The 21,822-nt window shown below is 36.9% G+C and overlaps 4 protein-coding genes across 6 annotated transcripts; all 4 read left to right on the plus strand.

Moving 5' to 3' along the window:
- The first annotated feature begins 423 nt into the window (after positions 1-423).
- LOC111499918 (triosephosphate isomerase, cytosolic-like) lies at positions 424-3,212 on the plus strand. The gene is made up of 9 exons (XM_023151646.1): positions 424-543; positions 919-994; positions 1,109-1,232; positions 1,428-1,512; positions 1,624-1,756; positions 1,986-2,080; positions 2,159-2,237; positions 2,747-2,829; positions 2,912-3,212. The coding sequence occupies exons 1-9, from the start codon at positions 505-507 to the stop codon at positions 2,945-2,947; spliced, it is 750 nt and encodes a 249-aa protein (XP_023007414.1). The 5' UTR covers positions 424-504; the 3' UTR covers positions 2,948-3,212.
- Positions 3,213-4,103: 891 nt separating this feature from the next.
- On the plus strand, positions 4,104-6,927 carry LOC111499917 (triosephosphate isomerase, cytosolic). The gene is made up of 9 exons (XM_023151645.1): positions 4,104-4,303; positions 4,684-4,759; positions 4,878-5,001; positions 5,380-5,464; positions 5,619-5,751; positions 5,916-6,010; positions 6,089-6,167; positions 6,426-6,508; positions 6,616-6,927. The coding sequence occupies exons 1-9, from the start codon at positions 4,265-4,267 to the stop codon at positions 6,658-6,660; spliced, it is 759 nt and encodes a 252-aa protein (XP_023007413.1). The 5' UTR covers positions 4,104-4,264; the 3' UTR covers positions 6,661-6,927.
- A 1,547-nt stretch (positions 6,928-8,474) lies between these two features.
- LOC111499880 (receptor-like cytoplasmic kinase 176) lies at positions 8,475-11,752 on the plus strand. The gene is made up of 7 exons (XM_023151600.1): positions 8,475-9,101; positions 9,242-9,335; positions 9,640-9,974; positions 10,168-10,303; positions 10,386-10,528; positions 10,673-10,796; positions 11,061-11,752. The coding sequence occupies exons 2-7, from the start codon at positions 9,284-9,286 to the stop codon at positions 11,483-11,485; spliced, it is 1,215 nt and encodes a 404-aa protein (XP_023007368.1). The 5' UTR covers positions 8,475-9,101; positions 9,242-9,283; the 3' UTR covers positions 11,486-11,752.
- Positions 11,753-11,926: 174 nt separating this feature from the next.
- LOC111499879 (probable serine/threonine-protein kinase PBL9) lies at positions 11,927-17,492 on the plus strand. Of its 3 annotated transcripts, none has more exons than XM_023151598.1 (10): positions 11,927-12,135; positions 12,675-14,210; positions 14,296-14,520; positions 14,656-15,157; positions 15,325-15,418; positions 15,636-15,964; positions 16,111-16,246; positions 16,317-16,459; positions 16,680-16,803; positions 16,884-17,492. In XM_023151598.1, exons 5-10 carry the CDS (start codon positions 15,367-15,369, stop codon positions 17,315-17,317), a joined length of 1,218 nt encoding a protein of 405 aa, XP_023007366.1. In that variant the 5' UTR covers positions 11,927-12,135; positions 12,675-14,210; positions 14,296-14,520; positions 14,656-15,157; positions 15,325-15,366; the 3' UTR covers positions 17,318-17,492. The 3 variants fall into 3 exon arrangements, with proteins under 3 accessions (XP_023007366.1, XP_023007367.1, XP_023007365.1); XM_023151599.1 differs by having other exon boundaries at positions 14,296-14,450; XM_023151597.1 differs by having other exon boundaries at positions 14,296-15,157.
- The last annotated feature ends 4,330 nt before the right edge of the window (positions 17,493-21,822 follow it).

Raw genomic sequence — 21,822 nt, forward strand, 5'->3', positions numbered from 1 at the left:
AAAAAAAAATTATGAAAACGAATAAAATCCAAGAATTTAAAAGAATCTCCTTCCCCTTTCTCTCTCTTGAAATTTCGCCCTAGAAATCCCCAAATATTAAACCCTAATTTGATTAATGTCGGACGAAGGGGCAGGGGGTTTCCAGAGAGATGTATGGAAACTTCTGCGCAATGCCCTAACGCTTACCACATCGGGGACGACGGTGATCATCCAGAATATAAAACACCATTTTAAAATTAAATTAAAATAAAAAAAAGGGCTGGGCTTCTGGGTAATTTCCAAATTTGGGCCGGTCTTGAGTGCCTGTATTGGGCCGTTTATTCTTTTTGCTAATTCAGCCCATGTTTTCAAATGGGTTGGGCTGCGAGGCAAGCGTCTGTATGTTATAATATATATATATATAGTATTTCGTGCTATAGGATCTCACACTTCGAAATTATCTGCAAGTTTGAGATCTTACCTTTGTTGTTGTCGTATTATTTGCTCTCAGAAATCGGAGGAAAAATGGGCAGAAAATTCTTCGTCGGCGGCAACTGGAAATGTGTATGCTTTTTGTTTCCTTACTGTCCTTGGATCTTACTCTTTTGTTTATACTTTTTTCAATTTTTTGGTTGTTCGGTTCATTTTGTCATCAGAACATTTATCAGATAATCAAATCTTTTGTACGCATGGATTTTCCCATTTGTTGGATTTGAGCTATACTCGTTGGTTTTGAACTGAGATCCACATTTCTCGCTTGGTTCTTCGATGTACTAATTGTGTTAAACCGTGACTTTTCTGATCCGAGTGTGCTGATTTTAATTTTGAATTCTCTGATTAGTTGAAATGTTGAGGAGGTCTAGATTTGGTAATGGAGGTTAGGGTGACTGGCTTTTGGTTAGATGAATGGATATTATTGTTGATTGAATAATTTTTCAGAATGGAACAACCGAGGAGGTGAAGAAAATTGTCAGCATGTTGAATGATGCCCAAGTTCCATCGGGAGATGTTGTTGGTATGTTTAAAAATTTAGATTACTGGATGAACTTTGTGATCCTTATAGTAACAGCGATTCATGTTTGAAGAATAGGGGAAACTAAGGTCTATGCTTGTTATTTCTCCTTTGCAGATGTTGTTGTGAGTCCACCTTTTGTGTTTCTTCCCCTGGTTCAGAGTTCGTTGCGTTCCAATTTTCATGTTGCTGCTCAGAACTGTTGGGTTCGTAAGGGCGGTGCTTTCACTGGAGAAGTTAGGTAGGATTTAACAGATGATGGAATCTTATTGCGTTGAAATCTCTTGGCTACTTGTAGTTATATCTATTCATTTATTGTAATTTTGCTTCTATACCTGCTTGAAATACTGGAATTGAATGCTTGATATTTTTCTTTCTATACTATCAAAAGAAATATGACATTTGATTGATTTGAAATTGGTGTATTTTTCTACAGTGCTGAGATGCTTGTCAATTTGGGAATTCCATGGGTGATTATTGGCCATTCTGAAAGAAGAAGTCTTCTGAATGAGTCCAATGAGGTAACCCGACTATTACATAAATGAAAATTTGACAGGTTATGCATCCTTTATTTGTTTATTGCATCAATGATTTTGGTTTCAAGCTCTCTTTTCTCATACTTTTGACTGCAGTTTATTGGAGATAAAGTTGCATATGCCCTTGCTCAAGGCCTTAAAGTTATTGCTTGTGTTGGAGAGACTCTTGAGCAACGAGAGTCAGGATCAACATTGGAAGTTGTTTCTGCACAAACTAAAGCAATTGCAGGTACTTTCATCATGAAAGTAAAATTCAGTTTTACCCCTTTTGGACATTGAGCATCTTACGTTCTTCTGCATGTTTAGAATCTCTTGTTCTTTTCCCGGTTATCCCATATAATTAATAATTTACTTTTAATTGGTCTTGAATGAACTTGATTTTTCTTATGCTTAGTATACATCATATTATCCGTCCATCGTTCTTGTGCAAAATTGATGACCCTTCTGTTACATCGTAGATAAAATCCCCAGCTGGGACAATGTTGTTTTGGCTTATGAGCCGGTTTGGGCAATTGGAACAGGGAAAGTTGCAACCCCTGCTCAAGCTCAGGAAGTAAGTTTTGTTCATAGAGATTTGTAAATTTCACTTTAATTCAGGTCAATTAACCATAACATTATGGTTTCTTTTAAGGTTCATGCTGAACTGAGGAAATGGCTTCACAATAATGTTAGTGCTGAAGTTGCTGGATCAGCTAGAATTATATATGGAGGTAACCTTTTTGCCTCAATGAAAAAAATATTATGTATGCCTCATAACATGCTTTCCTATCTACTTCGCTGACCTGTGGAGCACTATTAATACAAATAATACACAATGATCGTTTCCAATAGATTTTTTATCCAAGTTAAGAACAAATTTTTTATTTCATCTATCATTTCTCCAATATTGAAGTGATAATCCGGTGAATAAGTGGAAACTATCCACTAGTAGTTTGATTATAATTATTCTCGAGACTTGAGAGAAAAAATTATCCACCTCAAAATATGAGATAAGTTTATCATTCCTCAACTCTTTCAGTAGATTTAAGTATTCGTTTTCGATTTGAGCTTGAAATATTCAGAATCCTTTCCAGACGCCATTGGAGGGGAATTTCTTTTAAGAACCAAATAAAACCTCATGCATTGGAGGGAATTGTTTCATACGATGGAACAATAGATGTCCTTTTTCTGTTCTGTGATTTGTGCTTGTTGACTTAGTCAGATTTGTTTGCGTATTCAGGTTCTGTAAACGGTGCAAACTGCAAAGAGTTGGCTGGACAGCCTGATTTGGACGGATTTTTGGTTGGTGGAGCTTCACTAAAGGTTGATATAACTTTTTCTTTCTTTGTTTGGTTTATGGTTACATCTTTGGTTGCTGACTTATCTTATGTTCCCTTAAAACTAGCCCGAGTTCGTGGACATTATCAAGTCTGCAGTTTGAAGAAAACCACGCCCGAACGTCTTAGTCAATGGCGAGACATAAATAATGGTTCTTCTGTTTTGTTAAACTAATTTGAGGTACTCAGTTATGTAAGAGAAGCCTTGTTTTCCTGCTTTTGAATTAATGAGTTTTGGCGTGGGTACTGGGAAACTCATTCATAATATTCCAGTGCTTGTAATAATTTTTGATCTAGATCCCACTGTGGCGGACACAGATGAGAAATAAAGTTTAAGGTGTTTCGGAAAATAAAGAAGGTTATGATCCATGCAATGCTTGTTTTCATTTTCAGAAAATTATTTAAAAGTACTTGAGGGGTTGTTGGTAGATATCTGCTTCAACTGCTACATCAATTCCTTCAGGTTAATTTAGGCTGAATGATTGGTCGGGGCATGTGCTATGTGTGCTATGTGTCACAATTGTACTCACAATTGTACTCTTGTGGCAATGGACGGCGTATACTTGAGCCTTCGTATCACATTTGCAAGCTAGGAAATACATTTCAAAACCATTTGAAAGAATCGAAGAAAAGAATGTTATGTGATTAAAGGCAAAGAAAGACTTATTGCTGGACATCCCTGATAGTATGTGGTAGGTATACACATGATTTTGGTGATCAGTCATAGAATAGCCATCTAAGATGAAAGCATGTAGCTACGGACAACGCGTATTGAACAAGCATGTTTGGGACATTCGACATATGATTATAGACAACCCGCCTTGAACTAAATTATGGACAAAATCAAGGCATATTATATTATTATTAATTAGCCGGTGAGAAATTCTATAAAATAAATTATATTTGGTATGCAAGAAAATAATATGGTATTTTTCTAATATTTGTTTACTAACAAATTTTAAACAATAAGTCAAAAGATTATATAATATATATTTATAAATTGTTGTCGAATTAAATATTAATGTATTGTTTTCAACGGCTAATTTTACTCGCTTAAAAATTGGAATTTATTTAAAAAAAAAAAGATTTCCTTTGATTAAATGATAATAAACCTGATTTCATCAGTCACGCTGAAATTTTAAATTTTAATTTTAAAAAATAAAATAAAAAACTGTGGCCACTGGCATCCGTCCGATCTACGGGGAAATGGAATAAATAAATAAATAAATAAAAGGCATTAAATAAAATCGTTCTTGTAAAAGTCGTGGTTTTTTGTGATCCTTGAAGCGCCCGTGGTTTTTTTTTTCTTTTGGTTTTTTGCTTTTTTTGCGAGCCGCTCCTTTCTTCAAATATCTGTGATTCTGCGTTTCTGCTTTTCGCTGTGATCGGATTTCTGGTTCTGGAATTCTCAGGAAAAGAAAATGGCAAGGAAATTCTTCGTCGGAGGCAACTGGAAATGCGTATGTTTCTTATTTGATTTCTTCTTGGTTTGTTTTAACTCTATTTTGTCTCTGTATTGTCGATGTTCGGCTGCTTGTTTGATTTGATTGTTACCGTATGTTCTATTAGATCTTTAATCTGTTGTTTGTTTGTTATTTCAAGCTATTTGGTTTAAATGTTTTTGGATTTTGTTTTTGATCTGATGAACTTATGGAAAACACTCATTTCTCTACTGGTTTCTCGATGTACTGACGACTTTTTGGATCCTGTGACTTTTCCGATCTGAGTGTGGTAGATATAATTGATGTGTTTATGCATTGAACTTTGGAATTGGAGATTTGGAGTACTGGATTGTGTTTGATAACTAATAATCTTGTTGATTTAATGAAAAATTTTACAGAATGGAACAACCGAGGAGGTGAAGAAAATTGTCGGCACGTTGAATGAAGCCGAAATTCCTTCTGAAGATGTCGTGGGTACGGATGTAAACTTGTTTAGTTTTCAGATTTATGACTGTCGATGTGTCTTGCAATATGGTTTACGAAGATCTTTCCAGTGATTGATTAGGTCTGTAAATGTTGTTATCCTGTGCAGAAGTTGTTGTGAGTCCACCTTTTGTGTTTCTTTCGCTGGTGAAGAATCTGTTGAGGTCTGAGATTCAAGTTGCGGCACAGAACTGTTGGGTTCGCAAGGGTGGTGCTTTTACTGGAGAAGTTAGGTATGATTTTACCTTGTGCGTTCTTCATATTGCACAGGAATATGTCTGGCTGGGCTTGTGCTAATATCTCCATTCATTTTGAGTAACTTCTTTGTCCAATTTTTGAAATTATTACCAAAAGTGACGGATGCAATGCTTTCCAAAATTGGAAATGTTTGACTCTTTTTAAGAACGATTACTGAATCTTGTTTGAAGAATGATGAAGTTTGAAGCTGGGCACTTTTCTGTTTATACTACAGATTGGTTAATTTTTCATGATTTCAGTTCATGCATGTTTTTCTAGGCTTTTTAATTTTTTTTATTGGAATGTATAGTTCTTTAAACTCTTACACGATAACAGTGCGCCATGCAACTAAGTTGATATCTTTTCCCTTGCAGTGCTGAGATGCTTGTGAATTTGGCAATTCCCTGGGTTATTATTGGGCATTCTGAAAGAAGGCTTATTTTGAACGAGTCCAATGAGGTAATCCCTGCTAGAATGGAGATTAATCCATGCTAGAATGGAGACTAGTGGCCACACCCCTATCTTTATTTTGTTAACTTTCTGTGGAAATAGATTATTTCAAATCAGAAAATATGTTGATTCTAAGACCATTCCCCCTTCATTTTGAATACAGTTTGTAGGAGACAAAGTTGCATATGCACTTTCTCAAGGCATTAAGGTTATTGCCTGTGTCGGTGAGACTCTTGAGCAGCGAGAATCGGGAGCAACATTGGAAGTTGTTGCAGCACAAACTAAGGCAATTGCAGGTACTTCTACTTTCATAGCTCTGAAATTGAAAGCAAATGTTTGATCGGGTTGGTGAGACTTCCCAGAACGTTGAGTTTTTTATCTTATGCTCATGCTGAGAAGCTTTCAATATTTTTTCGATTGATCCTGTACAAAATGGATGACACTGGTTGTTACGGTGCAGAGAAAATCTCTAACTGGGACAATGTTGTCTTGGCTTATGAGCCAGTTTGGGCTATTGGAACAGGGAAAGTTGCAAGCCCTGCTCAGGCCCAGGAAGTAAGCTTTCTTCTTAAACATTTATAAGTTTCAGTTAGATTCAGGTCAATTAACAATAAGATTGTGATTTTTCCAAAGGTCCATCATGAATTGAGGAAATGGTTTAGCGACAATGTTAGTGCTGATGTTGCTGGATCAATTAGAATCATATATGGAGGTATCCCCTTTGCTCCTGTCAGATTGTCCTGTTGACATGCATGCTGTATTACATTCATTCCAGTACTTGGTTGATGCTGTTTATTTCTGATCGAGCTCAAACTCTCAGATGGGGGGAGTACTTTTTATGGAACAACCAAATAGAAACCTTAATTTGATTAACATATATTCACCCTGTGTGCTTGTGTGATGCACATATGCGTTGTTAGGTCATGTAACTGTGGAACTAACTTGTTTGCATCATTAACTTGTCTTTTAGGTTCTGTAAATGGTGCAAACTGCAAAGAATTGGCAGCACAACCTGATTTGGATGGATTTTTGGTTGGAGGAGCTTCACTAAAGGTTGATATCCTCTCAAGTTCATTATCCATTATCTATTTTTTTTTCTTGTTTGGTGTTGTGTTCTTCAACTTCGGTTGCTGACTTGTCTTTATGTTTTATTGAACTAGCCCGAGTTTGTTGACATTATCAAGTCAGCTACAGTCAAGAAATGAAGGACTTGAGGAGGAGTCATTGGATGAGACAGGTCTGTCTCCTTTAATGTCTTTGCGGAAATCCTTGTTTTCTTGAGCAATAAAGTTGAGACTCAATGCTGTTGTATGATCATAGTTTTGTTTTCTCCCCTTTTTGGTGCATTTTGACATAAATTTGGCACTGTGAGGTCAAAATACTATGTTTATGATTGGATATTGAGGTGTCATCTCGATTCTGATTCAGACAGAACACAGAATATATTGATATGTGCGTTCAGATTTCTAATTGCTGATTCCTATTTCAAATTCGCAAATCTATCTTCATACTTTTTTTATAATGATTTTGATGTGGAACACCTTCTTAGAGGCTTCAAAGGCCATTTTGGACTATGATTAGGAGGTAGAATATATTGAAGCTATGAAATGGCCTAAGATTTGATGGATTTCTTCCCAACCCTCTCTACTGTCTCTCTTCTCTTCATCTCTTGGTTCTACTGCTCATCCATCCAAGTGAACCCCTCGCTTCGGTAGCCGCCCATTCTCCGTTGTTACTCCGATCGCCACTTTGTTCTCAATTGTTTTCCACCCCTTTTGAAAGACAAGACAAACTACTTTTAGCTAGGAACCTCTTATCTTTCCGCCTAACTCCTTGAAAACATTGTTTGACTTGCCTAGATCCACCCTTAAAAACATTGTTTGACTTGCCTAGATCCACCCTTGAAAACATTGTTTGACTTGCCTAGATCCACCCTATCTTAAGAACGTGACTATCCTAAGAAATAGACCCTGCACCGAAATAGAATGACCTAACAATAAAGTCTAACTTTTCCTTTCTTTCACTCCCCAAAACACATCTCTATCACCTAGGCCACCATGAAAGCCGGCTCGAAGGTTTTGGGTAATTTTTCGATCATTACTACCAAGTATAGGAAATGGGTATGTCTTATGAAGTGCCGGGAATGACCGATCTCAGGGACTAAAAATGACGTTTTTTTGTAAAATTAGAATTAAATCAAATACTAATTTTGAACCTCAAGAATCAAAAAATTATTATATGTTACCCATAGTTTTAATATGGCAGGAGAAAAGACTCATTTTCTTAGATTTTTTTTTATTAAATTTCTTCGAAATTTAAATGAGAATGTCTTACTAAGAATTTGAGTTCGGTTCCATGTGAAAAAATTATTCTTCCTTTATAATTTTTATTTCCTATTTTAATTATAAATAATCCTTTATAATTCCCTTCTCAATTAAAAAAAAATCCTTTTCAATTAAACTTTTAAATTAAGAATTTATTATTATTTTAAATTAACATAAAAAAGTGGTAAATTTGAAATATCAAATAATATACCAAATTTATTTTAATTATTAGTTTTGATTTTAAGATAATTTTTTAAAAAGGAATCCCAGCGCCTATATTCATGCAATTTTAATTTTAGAGGTTGACTAATATATTATTAAGAAAGTATTCCATCATTATGACAATTAATTAAAAAATCCTTATTATTAATAATTAATAATTAATTTATGGCACGTCATTTAAAGAATATTCAGTTGCCTATTGAGGTCACTTTCGTCACTCGTTACGTTAATCATACACTATTAAATTAATAAGCTTCATAAACTATATAATAAAACCTAAAATCATTACCAAAAATAATAATAATAATAAAATTAAAAGAAAAAAAAAAAAGAAAAAAACCCTTAACCGTCACTCATTTCAAATCAAAATATTTATTCACAAAAAATGATTGGAGCCACCAAAAAAACTGTACGGACAAATTAATTGTAAATTTGTCTTCAAGTCATCAGATTCACCACCGCCATTTGACCTTTGTCTTCCAGCTGCTGCTTGCTCGCCGGCGAGAGGGCCTTTGAGCCGCCGACACAGTGCCGGTCCCTTCAATTCTTTATTCATCTGCTCTGCTCCATTAAAATGGGGGGTTTTCGGCCACTTGATTGGGATACACGTGTGGCCCATTGCTCGAAAACGAGCTCCAATGATCGAGGCGTTCCTGCGTGTTCAATCCAAACGATTGAAAAGTCAAATGAGGAATGGTTATCCAATCCCTTACTCTGCCAAATTTTTGTTTGCTCGCGTGTTGATTACTCGGTGCCGATTTGTCGCCAGCAATCTTGTTTTCTTTCCCCCATTTGTGATTCTTTGAAGAGGCCGAAATCGAACGTCTCTCAGTCTGCAATAGGAGCCTTTCGTGGGCTTATCCTCTTAGTGTGATGACAGAAAAGAGGGGACCAACATACTTGTCATTAATACGAACTTCCTGTCCGTCAGGGACTGTGCAACCCTTCTTCCCCATTTCTGTATTTTAGCCAATTGAAGTGGGAAAATTTAGCAGGAACTTTTGGGTTTTGATTAATTCTCTTGAATTCAGTCTTCTTCTGCTTTTCCTGCTAACGAAACAATTCTTGAAACAAGAATCTTAATTCTGATACACTGAAAGGTGGCTAGCTATTTGGGATTCTTTTGGTTGTTTTCTTTTTTCTTTCTTTATATGGGTTTGCTGAGATTCTTCTTGGTTTCATTGGTAGAATATTGGTTTGAATCTTGTTCTCTTGTTCTTCCTCTTTTTGTTGGTATCAGCTTGAAAGCTCTGAAAGTTGGCGAGTCCTTTGATTGCTTCTGATGGGCATCTGCTTGAGTACCAAACCTGTAGTAGAAATTGATGGTGATACAGGTATAAGAAGGCCAGTTTTCCTTCTTTATGAAAATATGGTGGAAGTTTTTAGGCTCTGTTCATCATTTTGAAGTTTTTTGAGATTTATTATTGATCTAACTGAACCTGTTCGCTTTCTCCAATGGAATAATGTCCTTTATATGAAGTCCTGTTGAGCACTTTGATATTTGATCATATAATGGGCACGAGTTCTTTCTTTGATTGAAATGAAGTAGTTGAGACATCTATTCACGTGCATTTATGAGGGTTTTGAGTCAGGTGAATGGCTATTGGTTCATTACTGGTCATGCATTTGTTTGTGCAGGGGTGAAGAATTGTAAAGCTGATAGTGATAGCAGTAATGGAATGGACAATGGTAGTGCAAGTAGCAAAATCTCATTGGCTTCAGTACTGCCTGCCCCTCGGAGTGAGGTCGAAATCTGGCAATCCTCCCATTTGAAGAGCTTCTCTTTTTCAGAGCTCAAAGAGGCGACAAGGAACTTCTGTCCTGTTAATGTTCTGGGAGAACCTGCTTCTGGTTCAGTTTTCAAGGGCTGGATTGATGAGCATTCCTTAACTGCTACCAAGCCTGGAACGGGATTGGCTATTGCAGTCAAAAGGCTTAACCAAGATAGTTTTCGAGGTGATGGGGAGTGGTTGGTGAGTTACCTCTTTGAGATTAACTGCAGAGATGACTCGTTGTCGTAACAATTGTTTTCTTCTCCACATCGGTTTCTTTTAGCATCGATGGATTATCTTAATTTAACCATCTGCTATGGTAGAATAGTTATTTGTTAAACAAATTTGTCATCTATGCTGCACAGATCCACTCATGTCATGCCTTCTTTTATAGGCGGAAGTGAATTTTCTGGGCCAACTTGTTCATTCTCACCTTGTGAAGTTGGTTGGCTATTGCGTGGAGGACGAGCAACAACTAGTTGTGTATGAATTCATGCCTCGAGGAAGTTTGGACAACCATCTGTTCCTTCGTGAGTTTTCCCTATCTTTTGATGCGACGCATTATGAACATTTGAAATATTTTGTGATTTGACACTCGAGTTGTCATTGCAGGGGGGTCCTATTTTCAACCGCTTTCTTGGGGCCTCCGCTTGAAGGTTGCACTTGGTGCTGCAAAAGGCCTCGCCTTTCTCCACAGTGATGAAAGAAAAGTGATCTACCGTGACTTAAGGACTTCAAATATTTTGCTTGATTCTGTGAGTCAATGGTGAAAATAAAAGCTTCCTTGTGCCTATGTTAAAAAGGGCATCATGGAACTGGGATCTAACTCCTAAAGTTAAATATTTACTTGTTCGGAAGATAGTCGTCGAGCCACTTGCTTCATTTTCTTTTATTTTCAGGACTACAATGCCAAACTCTATGATCTTGGATTTTCCAAAGCCACGGGAGCAACAGGCCGTAAAAGCAATGTCTCTACCAGGATTTCGGGCACCTCATATGCAGCTCCGGAGTATCTTGCTGCAGGTAATATTCAACACAACAAGAAAACATTTCTGTCAGATTTTCACATTCGCCATGCTGTCATCAACTTTCAACTCATTGCTGTCAAGGATCCTTGATTCTGCTTTCTTTTTCCTGATAAATAACATTTTTGTATCATTACTAGTCTGAGAGACTTAAGGCTACTACGTTAAAACACGTCGAGTCAACTTAGTTTGTTGTATTCTTTCAACAGACGAAGGTTTATAGTATCTAACATTGACCACTATGTCCTTTCACTCACTGTAGGTCAGGCAACCACTTCAAGTGATGTTTATAGTTTTGGAGTCATTCTATTGGAAATGTTGTCTGGAAGGAGAGCAATGTACAAGAATCGAACATTTAGAGAACACAATCTCATAGAATGGGCGAAACCCTACCTTGCAAAGAAACGTAAGACTGCTCGAATAATCGATGACCGACTCGAAGGCCAATATTCACTGGATGCAGCCTATAAGTTATCTAGTCTGATATTGCAATGCCTGTCCGTTGAGCCCAAGTCTAGACCGAGCATGAATGAGGTTGTAAAAGAATTAGAACAGCTACAAGACTCCATATCCACTACGATCAATACAACACAAATCCGCATGGCTCCTAGGCATAGTGCTGATGATGCCAATACTCTTCCTAGTGCTCATGCCCAACCTTCGACTCCTGTTTCCCCTGTTTATTAGCAGGTGCAGGTGATTGTTTACTACAGATCTTAGGAAAATGGCAGAAACATATTATGGTTGAATGATTATACTTCTCTTGCTATTACCATCTCTTCATCTCAGCAATACTTGGTGAGTTTGTATATAGAAAGAATGGTTCATTTAAATTTTTTTTGTTTGATTATCAAAGATACTATACTCGGGAAGAATCTGATTATATGTCTAAGTTTAAACTCAGTTTACCTTTTGGCTTGAAGTTATGCAATTGCGAGCCTCATGTTGCTTCTGTAATGGAAGAGCATTCTCTTTCATGTATTTCTTTGTTGTGTTATGTTGGTGCCATTTGAAATAAAAGAACAAAATTGTGAGCTACATTGAAATTGCTTGAAGCGGGTTTATGGGGGCATTTGATATGTTGGGGTTGGCATGAAAAGTCCGAGAATATGCGGTGCTGCCTGTTTGGTGTGCACATGAATGAGTATTATGTCTGGCAATGAAGGATAATGTTTGATGGAAATCGAATCGAGAGAATTGAGAGAACACCGAAGGAAGAATCGGTTGTGTATGCCTTCAGGAGTTTGATGGGCGACAGCTTTCCTATTCGTCGAGACGACATATGTCACTCCATTAATCGCCTAAGGAAGCTTGAGAGGAACAAGTGCACACTCGAGGTAGCTATCTTCATCTCCCTCTATAAACTCCCTTTTCGTTTCCAGTTTTCTTGGATGTCATGAATTCTAATCTTGTATCGCAGTAGAGTTGGCTGTACTGAGTAGTTTTTTGTATGTCTATAAGGATGTAAACAAGAGCAGGACGCTGGGAAATAGTAATTCCAAGTAATTGCTTAAATCATATAGAAGCTGAAAAGTTGCACAAACAGTGAATTTGGATGCAATGTCTTCTCTTTAGTAATGAAACCTCTATTAGCTTTCATCACTACATAATGCATAAAAGAGGACATTGTTTTGTTCTTGATTACTCTGTTTCTTAGTGTGATATTATCTGTTTGTATTGATGAGTCACTGTGATGTTGCCATATCAGGCCTGCTTTATAAGCAAGAATTGCCTTGTCCCTTGAGAATTGCGTGCAACTTCTAAATTATGAACTTGCTTTAGTAGATAGTAGGACCCCTTTTGTTAACTTGGACAAGTCACAAGAAAAGGCACGAGAAAGAAATGTATAATTAAAGTTGTTCTCTGTTCTTGGCAGGTTATGGAATGAGTGATCAGGGAGAGTTGCTCTTCAACAATCTTGTGATTACATCTTTAGATAAGGGAGCAATAAGAATGCCCTGGCATATTTCTACATATAACATTCTTATGAAAGTAGAAGCCAATGAACACAATATTGAGGGTTGATGAAGATATTTGGTGGCATGGAACGAGCTAAAGTGGAACCAAATGAGGTGCCTTGCTGCACTGTAGTTGAAGCTTTTGCTGAGGCTATGGAAAAATCTACCACTGGAAATAGGCTCATTAAAATGGCAACAGAGACCTTTAATTGGGTGAACCAAACGCAATAATGGTTATGAAGCAAATGGGTTGACCCGAGCTTTTGCCCACTGAATCCAAAATTCGAACCGAACAGATTCGGTTCCAGGAAAATAACCCAGCCAACCCTTATGATTCAGGTTGGGTCGGTCCGAATTTTTGGATTTTTGGGTTCAATGTACACCCTACGATAACCTTTTGAATTCTAGCTTAGGTTGCTTGAAAGCTAGCTTGGTGGAAGACGCCATGAAAATACTAGAGATAGGATCAAATATAGCAATCAGCAGCAAGAGAGTTAGAAAGTCAACTCCATGGTTGAAAACCACTCTTTCAATGATCGAAATTTTGACAGAGAGGCGATGTTGAAAGTACTGAAAAGTTATTCAAAGAACTCAAGGAAGCGAAGAATACGAGTACACATTTGTTTACAACAATTTGATCAAGACTTGGTGTGAGATCCCACGTCGGTTGGAGAGAAGAACGAAGCATTCTTTATAAGGGTGTAAAAATCTCTCTCTAGCAAATGCATTTTAAAACCGTGAGACTTATTGCTATACGTAATAAGCTAAAATAGACAATATCTGCTAGCGGTGGGTTTGGACGGTTATATTAGGTGATTAAATGAAGGCCAAGATTCATAATCCAAATCCATGGAGGAGGATGATCATAGGATGATCCAAATCTTTCTGAGCAGTTTCAAAGTCAAAAGAGTTAGAACAGATCGTACCTAAGTTTTAATATTCAATGAGAAACTCGCCAAGTCAGCGACTCATGAATGTTATCAATGATCCATCCTTTACCTCTGCTAGATTCTCAGTACTCTGTCGGGCATCAGCAGTCTTCTCCCTAGCAGATAAGCCGTGGGTACCTCTTGGCCACTTGACTGACATGGATGCTTGACTTATCTGCAACCAGGCCCACAAAATTTAGACTTCCCAAGTCCAAGAGTGAAGTCAAATCTCAAAAGTAAGTATCCATGTCCATGTCCATGTCTATGTTTTGGAGTGTTCGGTTTCTGGATTTTGCAAACCCTGAGAAGAACAAAGGACAACCCATTTCACTCCACACAAAGCTTCTCTGTTTCCTTCTGCTGTAATTTTCAAATCATCACCTCCTCAAAATGAAGATCTTTCTCCTTTTCAAACTGGGTCATCATATTTAAGCTTTACAAAACCAGAGACCACAAAATGAAGTACAAAACGCAGCATTTACATACGATCACAGGAAAAAAAAAAACCTATGAAGACAGGGACAGGTATTATTTACTGTTGAAGAGAGATTTTTATTCAGCTTTTTTTCTTGTCTTTACTCCTAAAGGAAACTTTGATTCATGAGTGTAGGACATCCCAAGAGAGATTGAATGAAGATATCCCAGCCAAGGCCCCTTCTCGTGAATGTATTTGCAAAAGATGGTTAGTCAGGGAAGGCTCTCCTGCACAGGAAGGGCCTCGAGAAGGGAAGAAGAAGAGCAATAAAGGGAGCCATTAGCAGACATGTTGGCCCCTTCCCGTGACATTATTTCCTCAACTTGGTTGAAAAAAGAGATTTTTTTATGTATAAGAACGGTACAGTGCATGTTCTTTGGTATCTTTTATCTACCATGGATTGACTTAATGGTCAATAGTTTACATCCTAGTCAGTGCCTCATCCTTATGAATTAAATATTTCATATGTTATTTTCACATAACTTTTCATTTCAGAAGCCAACAAATACGTAGAAAAGTCCAGAAGAGGAAACAAAGCCATGGAAAATTTGTTTAATTCAGAATTTGGTTGGCCTGAAAACTTTGAATTAAATACGAAAGAAAGAGAAGTCAGCAACCGACTGTAGCTTTTGGATTATTGGAAGGGCAGGTTGGACAAGTGTAAACAGGGTGGAGAAGACCAAAAACATTTGATGGGTCACGAGGATGAATCATGATTTAGGTGAAAAGGGGTCGAGAAAGCTTTATTGAATTAGATTTTTGAGTTTCCATTGAAGGGAGCAAATAGAAAGCTTCCAAAGCTGTAATCGCCGAGCCTTTCACATGCTTTGCTTCCTTGGCTTGAGAGTGTGAAAAGAAACAGGGACCAGTCGGCCATTAACGCAGAGCTCCCCCCATCTCAAATCTTCCTTCCATTGAACCTTCTGAGAGTATTGGGAAAACAGAGCAATACTCTGTTTCAGACCTTGTTTCTTTTTGCTGATACGAGAAGAAAAATGTGAGTTTCTTCATTTTTTGTTCATTTCTGCATATGGGTTTGGCTTCTTTTATCTTGTCTCCTCATTTATTGCTGAAGATTTGACACCCATAGATGAAATCTTGTAGAACATTGATTTCTTATTTAGTTCTCTTCTCCTTCTTCCTCTTTTTGATTGTTCTTTACAGTGCTAAAGCTCTGAAAGTTGTGGTGTTTCTTTGCTTCTTATAATGGGTGTCTGCTTAAGTACCAGAATCAAAGCTGAAAACTCATGTAATACAGGTACTAGAACGCTTCCTTCTTGTCTAGTTGATGTTTGTAGAGTTTTAAATTTATCTTGTGAACATTGAGAAACGGATCATATGATTGAATTCCCAGCAACAAGATCTTTGCTTGAACTGAAAATATAAAGGAATGAGCTTTGCAAATGCTCATGTGAGGGTCTTGATTCGATTATACAATTGCTAGTTTGTTAGAGGTCATGCATTGAATTGTGCAGGGGTGAACTCTAATGCTGTGAGTACTGATGGAAACGATATCGGGAGTAGTATAACGAGCAAGATCTCGTTGTCGTCGATGCCACTGACTCCACGAACCGAAGGTGAAATCTTGCAGTCCTCCAATTTGAAGAGCTTCAGCTTCGCCGAGCTTAAGGTAGCCACGAGGAACTTTCGCCCGGATAGTGTGGTTGGAGAAGGAGGTTTTGGTTCAGTTTTCAAAGGTTGGATTGATGAGCATTCCTTTGCTGCTGCCAAGCCCGGCACAGGAATGGTTATTGCAGTCAAAAGGCTTAACCATGATGGTTTTCAAGGTCATAGAGAGTGGTTGGTGAGTTATTCTCCTCCAAACCACACGTAGAGATGGCTCATTCTAGCATATGATGGATGCTCTTAATATATAACTATCTTTTGGTCAGTTTATGCTGTGAAGATCTTGACTTATCGACTTATCTCGTGTTTTCTTTCTTCGTATAGGCTGAAGTGAATTTTCTAGGCCAGCTTTCTCATTGTCACCTTGTGAGGTTGGTTGGCTACTGCTTAGAAGACGAGCATCGTTTGCTCGTTTACGAATTCATGCCTCGAGGGAGCTTGGAAAATCATTTGTTTCGAAGTGAGTTTTTTGCATCAGATACCCTTTGAGATTCCCATTAGAACTTCGTGACAATTGCCTAATGTTGCAGGGGGATCCTATTTTCAACCTCTTTCATGGAGCCTGCGCTTGAAGGTTGCGCTTGGTGCTGCAAAAGGACTTGCCTTTCTCCACGGTGATGAACGAAAAGTGATCTACCGAGACTTCAAGACATCGAACATCTTGCTCGACTCGGTAAGTAATCGGTATAAACAAGCCTTTTCTGGTTTGTCATATGAATGTCAAGCAAGTAGAAGATAGCCTAAGCTTCATTTTCTTTAATGTCAAGCAAGTAGAAGATAGCCTAAGCTTCATTTTCTTTAATGTCAAGCAAGTAGAAGATAGCCTAAGCTTCATTTTCTTTAATGTCAAGCAAGTAGAAGATAGCCTAAGCTTCATTTTCTTCTGCATTTAGAAATACAATGCCAAACTCTCTGATTTTGGGTTGGCTAAAGATGGGCCAAGGGGCGATAAAAGCCACGTCTCGACTCGGGTGATGGGTACCTATGGATATGCAGCCCCAGAATATTTGGCCACAGGTATCGACATTATTTTTTACTCGTTTTGCATTATTTCATCTCTTACCGTGATTACCACTTTGCTTTTTCTCTCGCTCTAGGTCATCTAACTACTTGGAGTGATGTCTATAGCTTCGGAGTTGTTTTACTAGAAATACTATCTGGAAGAAGAGCAATAGACAAGAATCGGCCGGCTAGAGAACACAACCTTGTGGAATGGGCAAAACCTTACCTTGCAAACAAACGCAAGATTTTTCGAATAATCGACAGTCGTCTCGAGGGCCAATATTCATTGGATGGAGCCTACAAAGCATCTACACTAGCTCTAAGATGCCTATCCATTCAACCAAAACTTAGACCAAACATGAATGACATTGTAAAAGAACTCGAGCATCTACAAGATTCCATACTCCCTACCAGCAACAGGAACTCAACCAATAATCGTCGTGCTCGTAGGCATAGCGCCGATGATTCCCATAAGCCAAATAGCGTTCAAGCATACCCCCGACCTTCTGTTTCAACCCTCCACACATAAGATGGTGATCAAACAACTAGATTGAGATGGTTCATAACAAAATCGAGGAAGTTAGTAGATACATTCCAATCTACAGGAACTGTACAGTTTTTTTAGTCATTCCTCCGTGGCGCTTCTTGGATTGGTTTGTAATTCGTTTCGAATTCTGATTATTAGAGTATGATTTCTAGGGAAAGCTACTGAATCTAAATAAAAAAAACTAAAATCGTTTCAAATTCTCGTCGTTTCGTTGCACGGTTGAGATCGAACAATAACGGAACTTATCTCATTTTTACAACTTAGTTATATAACATGTCGAATTCATTATGATATTAATGTGGCTGATAAGCACAAAAATGGGGTAAGAGCTTATACTATTTTGAGGCCAACATTAATATTCATTAGATTTTTGAACATATTATAACCACAAATAATTTGTAAGGTTGGATATTTTGATTCCTTATATGTGATAAGCTAGAACAATAAGACAAAACAACCATTAAATTTAATTTTAATATTTGATATTTGACCAAAAAATAGACATCCACTATACCAAATGGGTGGGCATAATTTATTTTTATTTTATAATTTAGAATTAATTATTAAATAAATTGATGTGATTTTGCTATTTTTGGAATCTACCCCTTAGTGATATGACATAATAAGAATGTGTATCACAAATAATTTAGATTAAAGTATTTGCTTTTTAATAAATTAAGTGATATGACATCAACTTTAAAATGTCACATCCACCGGCATGTGGATAAATATATAATATAATATATTTATTTAATTTTATATGGAAGGGATTTTAAATTTTGTATTTAGTTAATTTGGAAAGTAATTAAATTTATATGGTTAAATTAATAAAAATGTCATTCAACTTTATAATATCTTCAAACTATTACCACTTTAATTCTAATTTTAAAAAAACATTCTAAAAATAATAACTTTCAAAAAGTATTAATACTAAGTAATACTAACAAATTTGAAGATAATTTATAAAGTGTCGATAGACAGTTTTCGTCTAGATATTGATGGTAAGAATTTTTTTAAACTTCTTTTTATAAAGATGAATGGTTTTAATGTTACTTTTTAAAATTCAATGAATATTTTTTAAAGTTAGTAATATATTTGAGAGTCATCGGCTCACCGTTCATATAAGTCCACTAAGACCCACATGGATCAGATGAGCAAAAGGCTCCTAGTGATACCTCTAACAATCGAGGTAATAAGATACACGTTATGGACAATAAACTTTGACATAACTTTACAAAAATAAGAAATTGTGAAAATACTAAACTAAAAAAATATATATCATAGCAAGATATTTAAAGAATTCATAGCTCACATTAAATCTATTGGCTTCACAGACAATCATATCCTTAACTCTCTCTACCTACTTCGCTTCATCTAGAAGTTCTCTAGACATCGACATGACTTACATCAACTCAAAATATAAGGGTTAGGGATGGATTTTTGTTAGGACTCAATCCGGTTCAAGTTGGTACGAGTTCAAGCTCAACCCACGTTTAGTTTACCATCATTAGATCCCACATCGTATGTGTACTCCTCCAGCCACGACGCACACATAAGTCCTCTGCGAGGGCATAAAAATTCAGTTGTCATTAGTAAATCTTTCAAGTTCTATTAAGAGGATATTTTGGAGATATATTAGTTAGAATATATCTCAGATATTTAGGGAGTTGTCAGTATAAATTTGATTAATCGTATATTTTATTTATTTACAAGATTTAGTTAGATATATTATTTTTTTATATTTTCAGATATTAGTTAATAGTTTGTATCTATTTAAACGTGGTAAACCTGAATGAAGATCATACACTTTTCCAATTCTATTTTCTATTTCTATCTCTTAACATGGTATCAGAGCATCGATCGTGGTGTTCTTAAATATCAAAATTTCCTTTATGGCGGAATCAGCCAAATCCAGCTTTAAAATTTCGAATGTTGATTTAACACATCCTTACTATATGCATCACTATGATCAGCCAGGATATTCACTTGTTCCAATCAAATTAAATGGAGCAAATTACCAATCTTGGAGTAAATTGAGGAACCGCCCCAAGATGCAAATTCAACCGAATTCAAACTCTGGAATCAGTGCAACAGTATGATAATATCTTGGTTAACTCATTCTGTTGAAGCAGATATCGCTAAAAGCATTATTCACGCCAAGATAGCTCATCAAGTGTGGGTTGATCTTCGAGATCAATTCTTACAAAAGAATGCTCCAGCAATTTTTCAAATACAAAACTCGATAGCAACGATGTCACAAGGAACCATGGCACTGTCAACATATTTCACCAAGCTCAAAGCACTCTGGGATGAACTGGAAGCGTACCGCACACCATTTACGTGTAATCAACGTCAAATACATATTGATCAACGCGAAGAAGACAAGTTGATGTAATTGCTCATGGGGCTCAACGAGTCTTATAAAACGGTGAGATCTAACATATTGATGATGTCTCCATTACCTAATGTGAGGCAAGCTTATTCATTACTTGTACAAGAAGAGATGCAGCGACAGGTAACTTCTGAACCTACTGAGAATTTCTCGATTGCATCAGCAGTGCAGAAGAAAACAACATATTCAAAATTCGCCAAGGACAAATCATGTGAACACTGCAATAAAAGTGGTCATACAATCAATGAGTGTCGAATTCTTAAGTTTCATTGTAAGTTTTGTGATAGAAGGGGACATACAGAAGATCGGTGTCGACAGAAAAATAATTCTACAAGGACAAGACAAGTCAATCAACACAATCATCGTGGATACCGATCATCTGCAAATATGGCCGATGTTTCACAGTTGAATACAGAAGAACAATCACCTAATTCCATTCCAAATTTTTCTTCTGAGCAATTACGACAGATAGCACAAGCCTTATCTGCAATCAATCAAAACCCTTCTAGTAATTCTGACAATCACATCAATGTTGCAGGTTTGTTTCTCATGTCTACATTATTTGTTAACTCTGCGAGTTCTAATTCATAGATTCTCGATAGTGGAGCTACGGATCATATAGTATCAAAATCTTCTGTTATGACTGATCCAAAGGCTGCCATCATGTCTACAATAAATTTGCCTAATGGAGAGACAGCACGTGTGTCACATACTGACAATATTTTCCTTAGCCCTAACCTTAAGTTAAACAACGTTTTATATGTGCCTTCATTCAATTTAAACCTAATGTCGATCAACAAACTTACCAATAACTTGAAATGTTATGTCACCTTCTATCCTGATTCTTGTGTTATGTAGGACTTGGCTACGGGGAAGATGATTGGCTCGGGTAAACAATTTGGAGGTCTCTATCATATTTCTTCATCTCCAATCAAATCTTTAGCTCATCAAATATCTCAGTCATCTAATTTGTGGCATTTACGTCTAGGTCATCCTTCTTTTTCTCGTTTTAAATTTCTAGCTGATCAATTGCATCTTAATAATGCGAGTTATTCTCATAATTGTAGTATCTGCCCGTTAGCAAAACAAACTAGGTTGTCTTTCCCAAGAAGTTCAATAACAACTCATTCTGCCTTTGATCTGATACATTGTGATGTTTGGGGACCACATAAAATTCCTACCCATTCTGGTTTGCGTTTTTTTCTCACTATTGTTGATGATTTTACTCGATGTACTTGGGTTTTTCTAATGCAACATAAGTCAGAAGTACATCATTTGTTAATGAACTTTGTTAAATTTGTTCAAACTCAATTTCATACTACTATCAAGATAGTTCGATCAGACAATGGGACTGAGTTCCTATCTTTGCAACCATTCTTTACTTCTTGTGGTATTGAATTTCAGCGCACTTGTGTCTATACTCCACAACAAAATGGAGTCGTAGAACGTAAGCATCGCCATATCCTAAATGTAGCTAGGTCTCTTCTTTTTCAGTCACAGGTTCCACTTAATTTTTGGGAAGAGTGCGTTTTAACGGCTGTTTATCTTATAAATAGAACGCCATCACCAGTGTTATCTAACAAGACACCCTTTGAAGCACTCTACAAACGATCACCTACATTTCATCATCTTAAAGTTTTTGGTTGTAAATGTTATGCAACTATAGTACATCCTAAGCAAAAATTTGAACCTCGGGCAATTTCTTGTGTTTTCGTAGGATATCCTTGTGGTCATAAAGGTTACAAATTGTATGACATGCAATCTCACAAATTCTTTATCAGTCGTGATGTTAAATTTTGTGAAGATGATTTTCCTTTTTCATCAGCTTCACAAACTTCGACATTAGCTCCTTCGACTCCTGTTGTTCCACTTCATGATCCATCCTACTTAAGCATCCATCCTCCACCTTCCATTCCTCCTTCACCTCCTATCCCTTCACCTACTACTTCGTCGTCTCCTCCACCCTCTCCAGATTTGCCCACTGATTCCAATCCTATCCCGCCTGATACATCAGCTCCACTCCGACGTTCTACTCGCACTAAACAGCCTCCAGCTTGGCATAAGGATTATGAGATGTCTTCTGGAGCCAATCATT

Source organism: Cucurbita maxima, unplaced genomic scaffold (genome assembly GCF_002738345.1).
Source record: "Cucurbita maxima cultivar Rimu unplaced genomic scaffold, Cmax_1.0 Cma_Scf00027, whole genome shotgun sequence".
Lineage (NCBI taxonomy): Eukaryota > Viridiplantae > Streptophyta > Magnoliopsida > Cucurbitales > Cucurbitaceae > Cucurbita > Cucurbita maxima.

Excerpts from the sequence above, each read along its gene's own strand:
- LOC111499918 (XM_023151646.1), top strand. The coding sequence starts at position 505 with ATGGGCAGAAAATTCTTCGTCGGCGGCAACTGGAAATGT. Across the intron at positions 1,233-1,427 it reads GCTTTCACTGGAGAAGTTAG|TGCTGAGATGCTTGTCAATT; the intron begins GTAGGATTTAAC and ends ATTTTTCTACAG. Across the intron at positions 1,757-1,985 it reads ACAAACTAAAGCAATTGCAG|ATAAAATCCCCAGCTGGGAC; the intron begins GTACTTTCATCA and ends GTTACATCGTAG.
- LOC111499917 (XM_023151645.1), top strand. The coding sequence starts at position 4,265 with ATGGCAAGGAAATTCTTCGTCGGAGGCAACTGGAAATGC. Across the intron at positions 4,304-4,683 it reads TCGGAGGCAACTGGAAATGC|AATGGAACAACCGAGGAGGT; the intron begins GTATGTTTCTTA and ends AAAATTTTACAG. Across the intron at positions 5,002-5,379 it reads GCTTTTACTGGAGAAGTTAG|TGCTGAGATGCTTGTGAATT; the intron begins GTATGATTTTAC and ends TTTCCCTTGCAG.
- LOC111499880 (XM_023151600.1), top strand. The coding sequence starts at position 9,284 with ATGGGCATCTGCTTGAGTACCAAACCTGTAGTAGAAATTGATGGTGAT. Across the intron at positions 10,529-10,672 it reads CAAATATTTTGCTTGATTCT|GACTACAATGCCAAACTCTA; the intron begins GTGAGTCAATGG and ends TTTTATTTTCAG. Across the intron at positions 10,797-11,060 it reads TCCGGAGTATCTTGCTGCAG|GTCAGGCAACCACTTCAAGT; the intron begins GTAATATTCAAC and ends CACTCACTGTAG.
- LOC111499879 (XM_023151597.1), top strand. The coding sequence starts at position 15,367 with ATGGGTGTCTGCTTAAGTACCAGAATCAAAGCTGAAAACTCATGTAAT. Across the intron at positions 15,419-15,635 it reads TGAAAACTCATGTAATACAG|GGGTGAACTCTAATGCTGTG; the intron begins GTACTAGAACGC and ends TGAATTGTGCAG. Across the intron at positions 16,804-16,883 it reads CCCAGAATATTTGGCCACAG|GTCATCTAACTACTTGGAGT; the intron begins GTATCGACATTA and ends CTCTCGCTCTAG.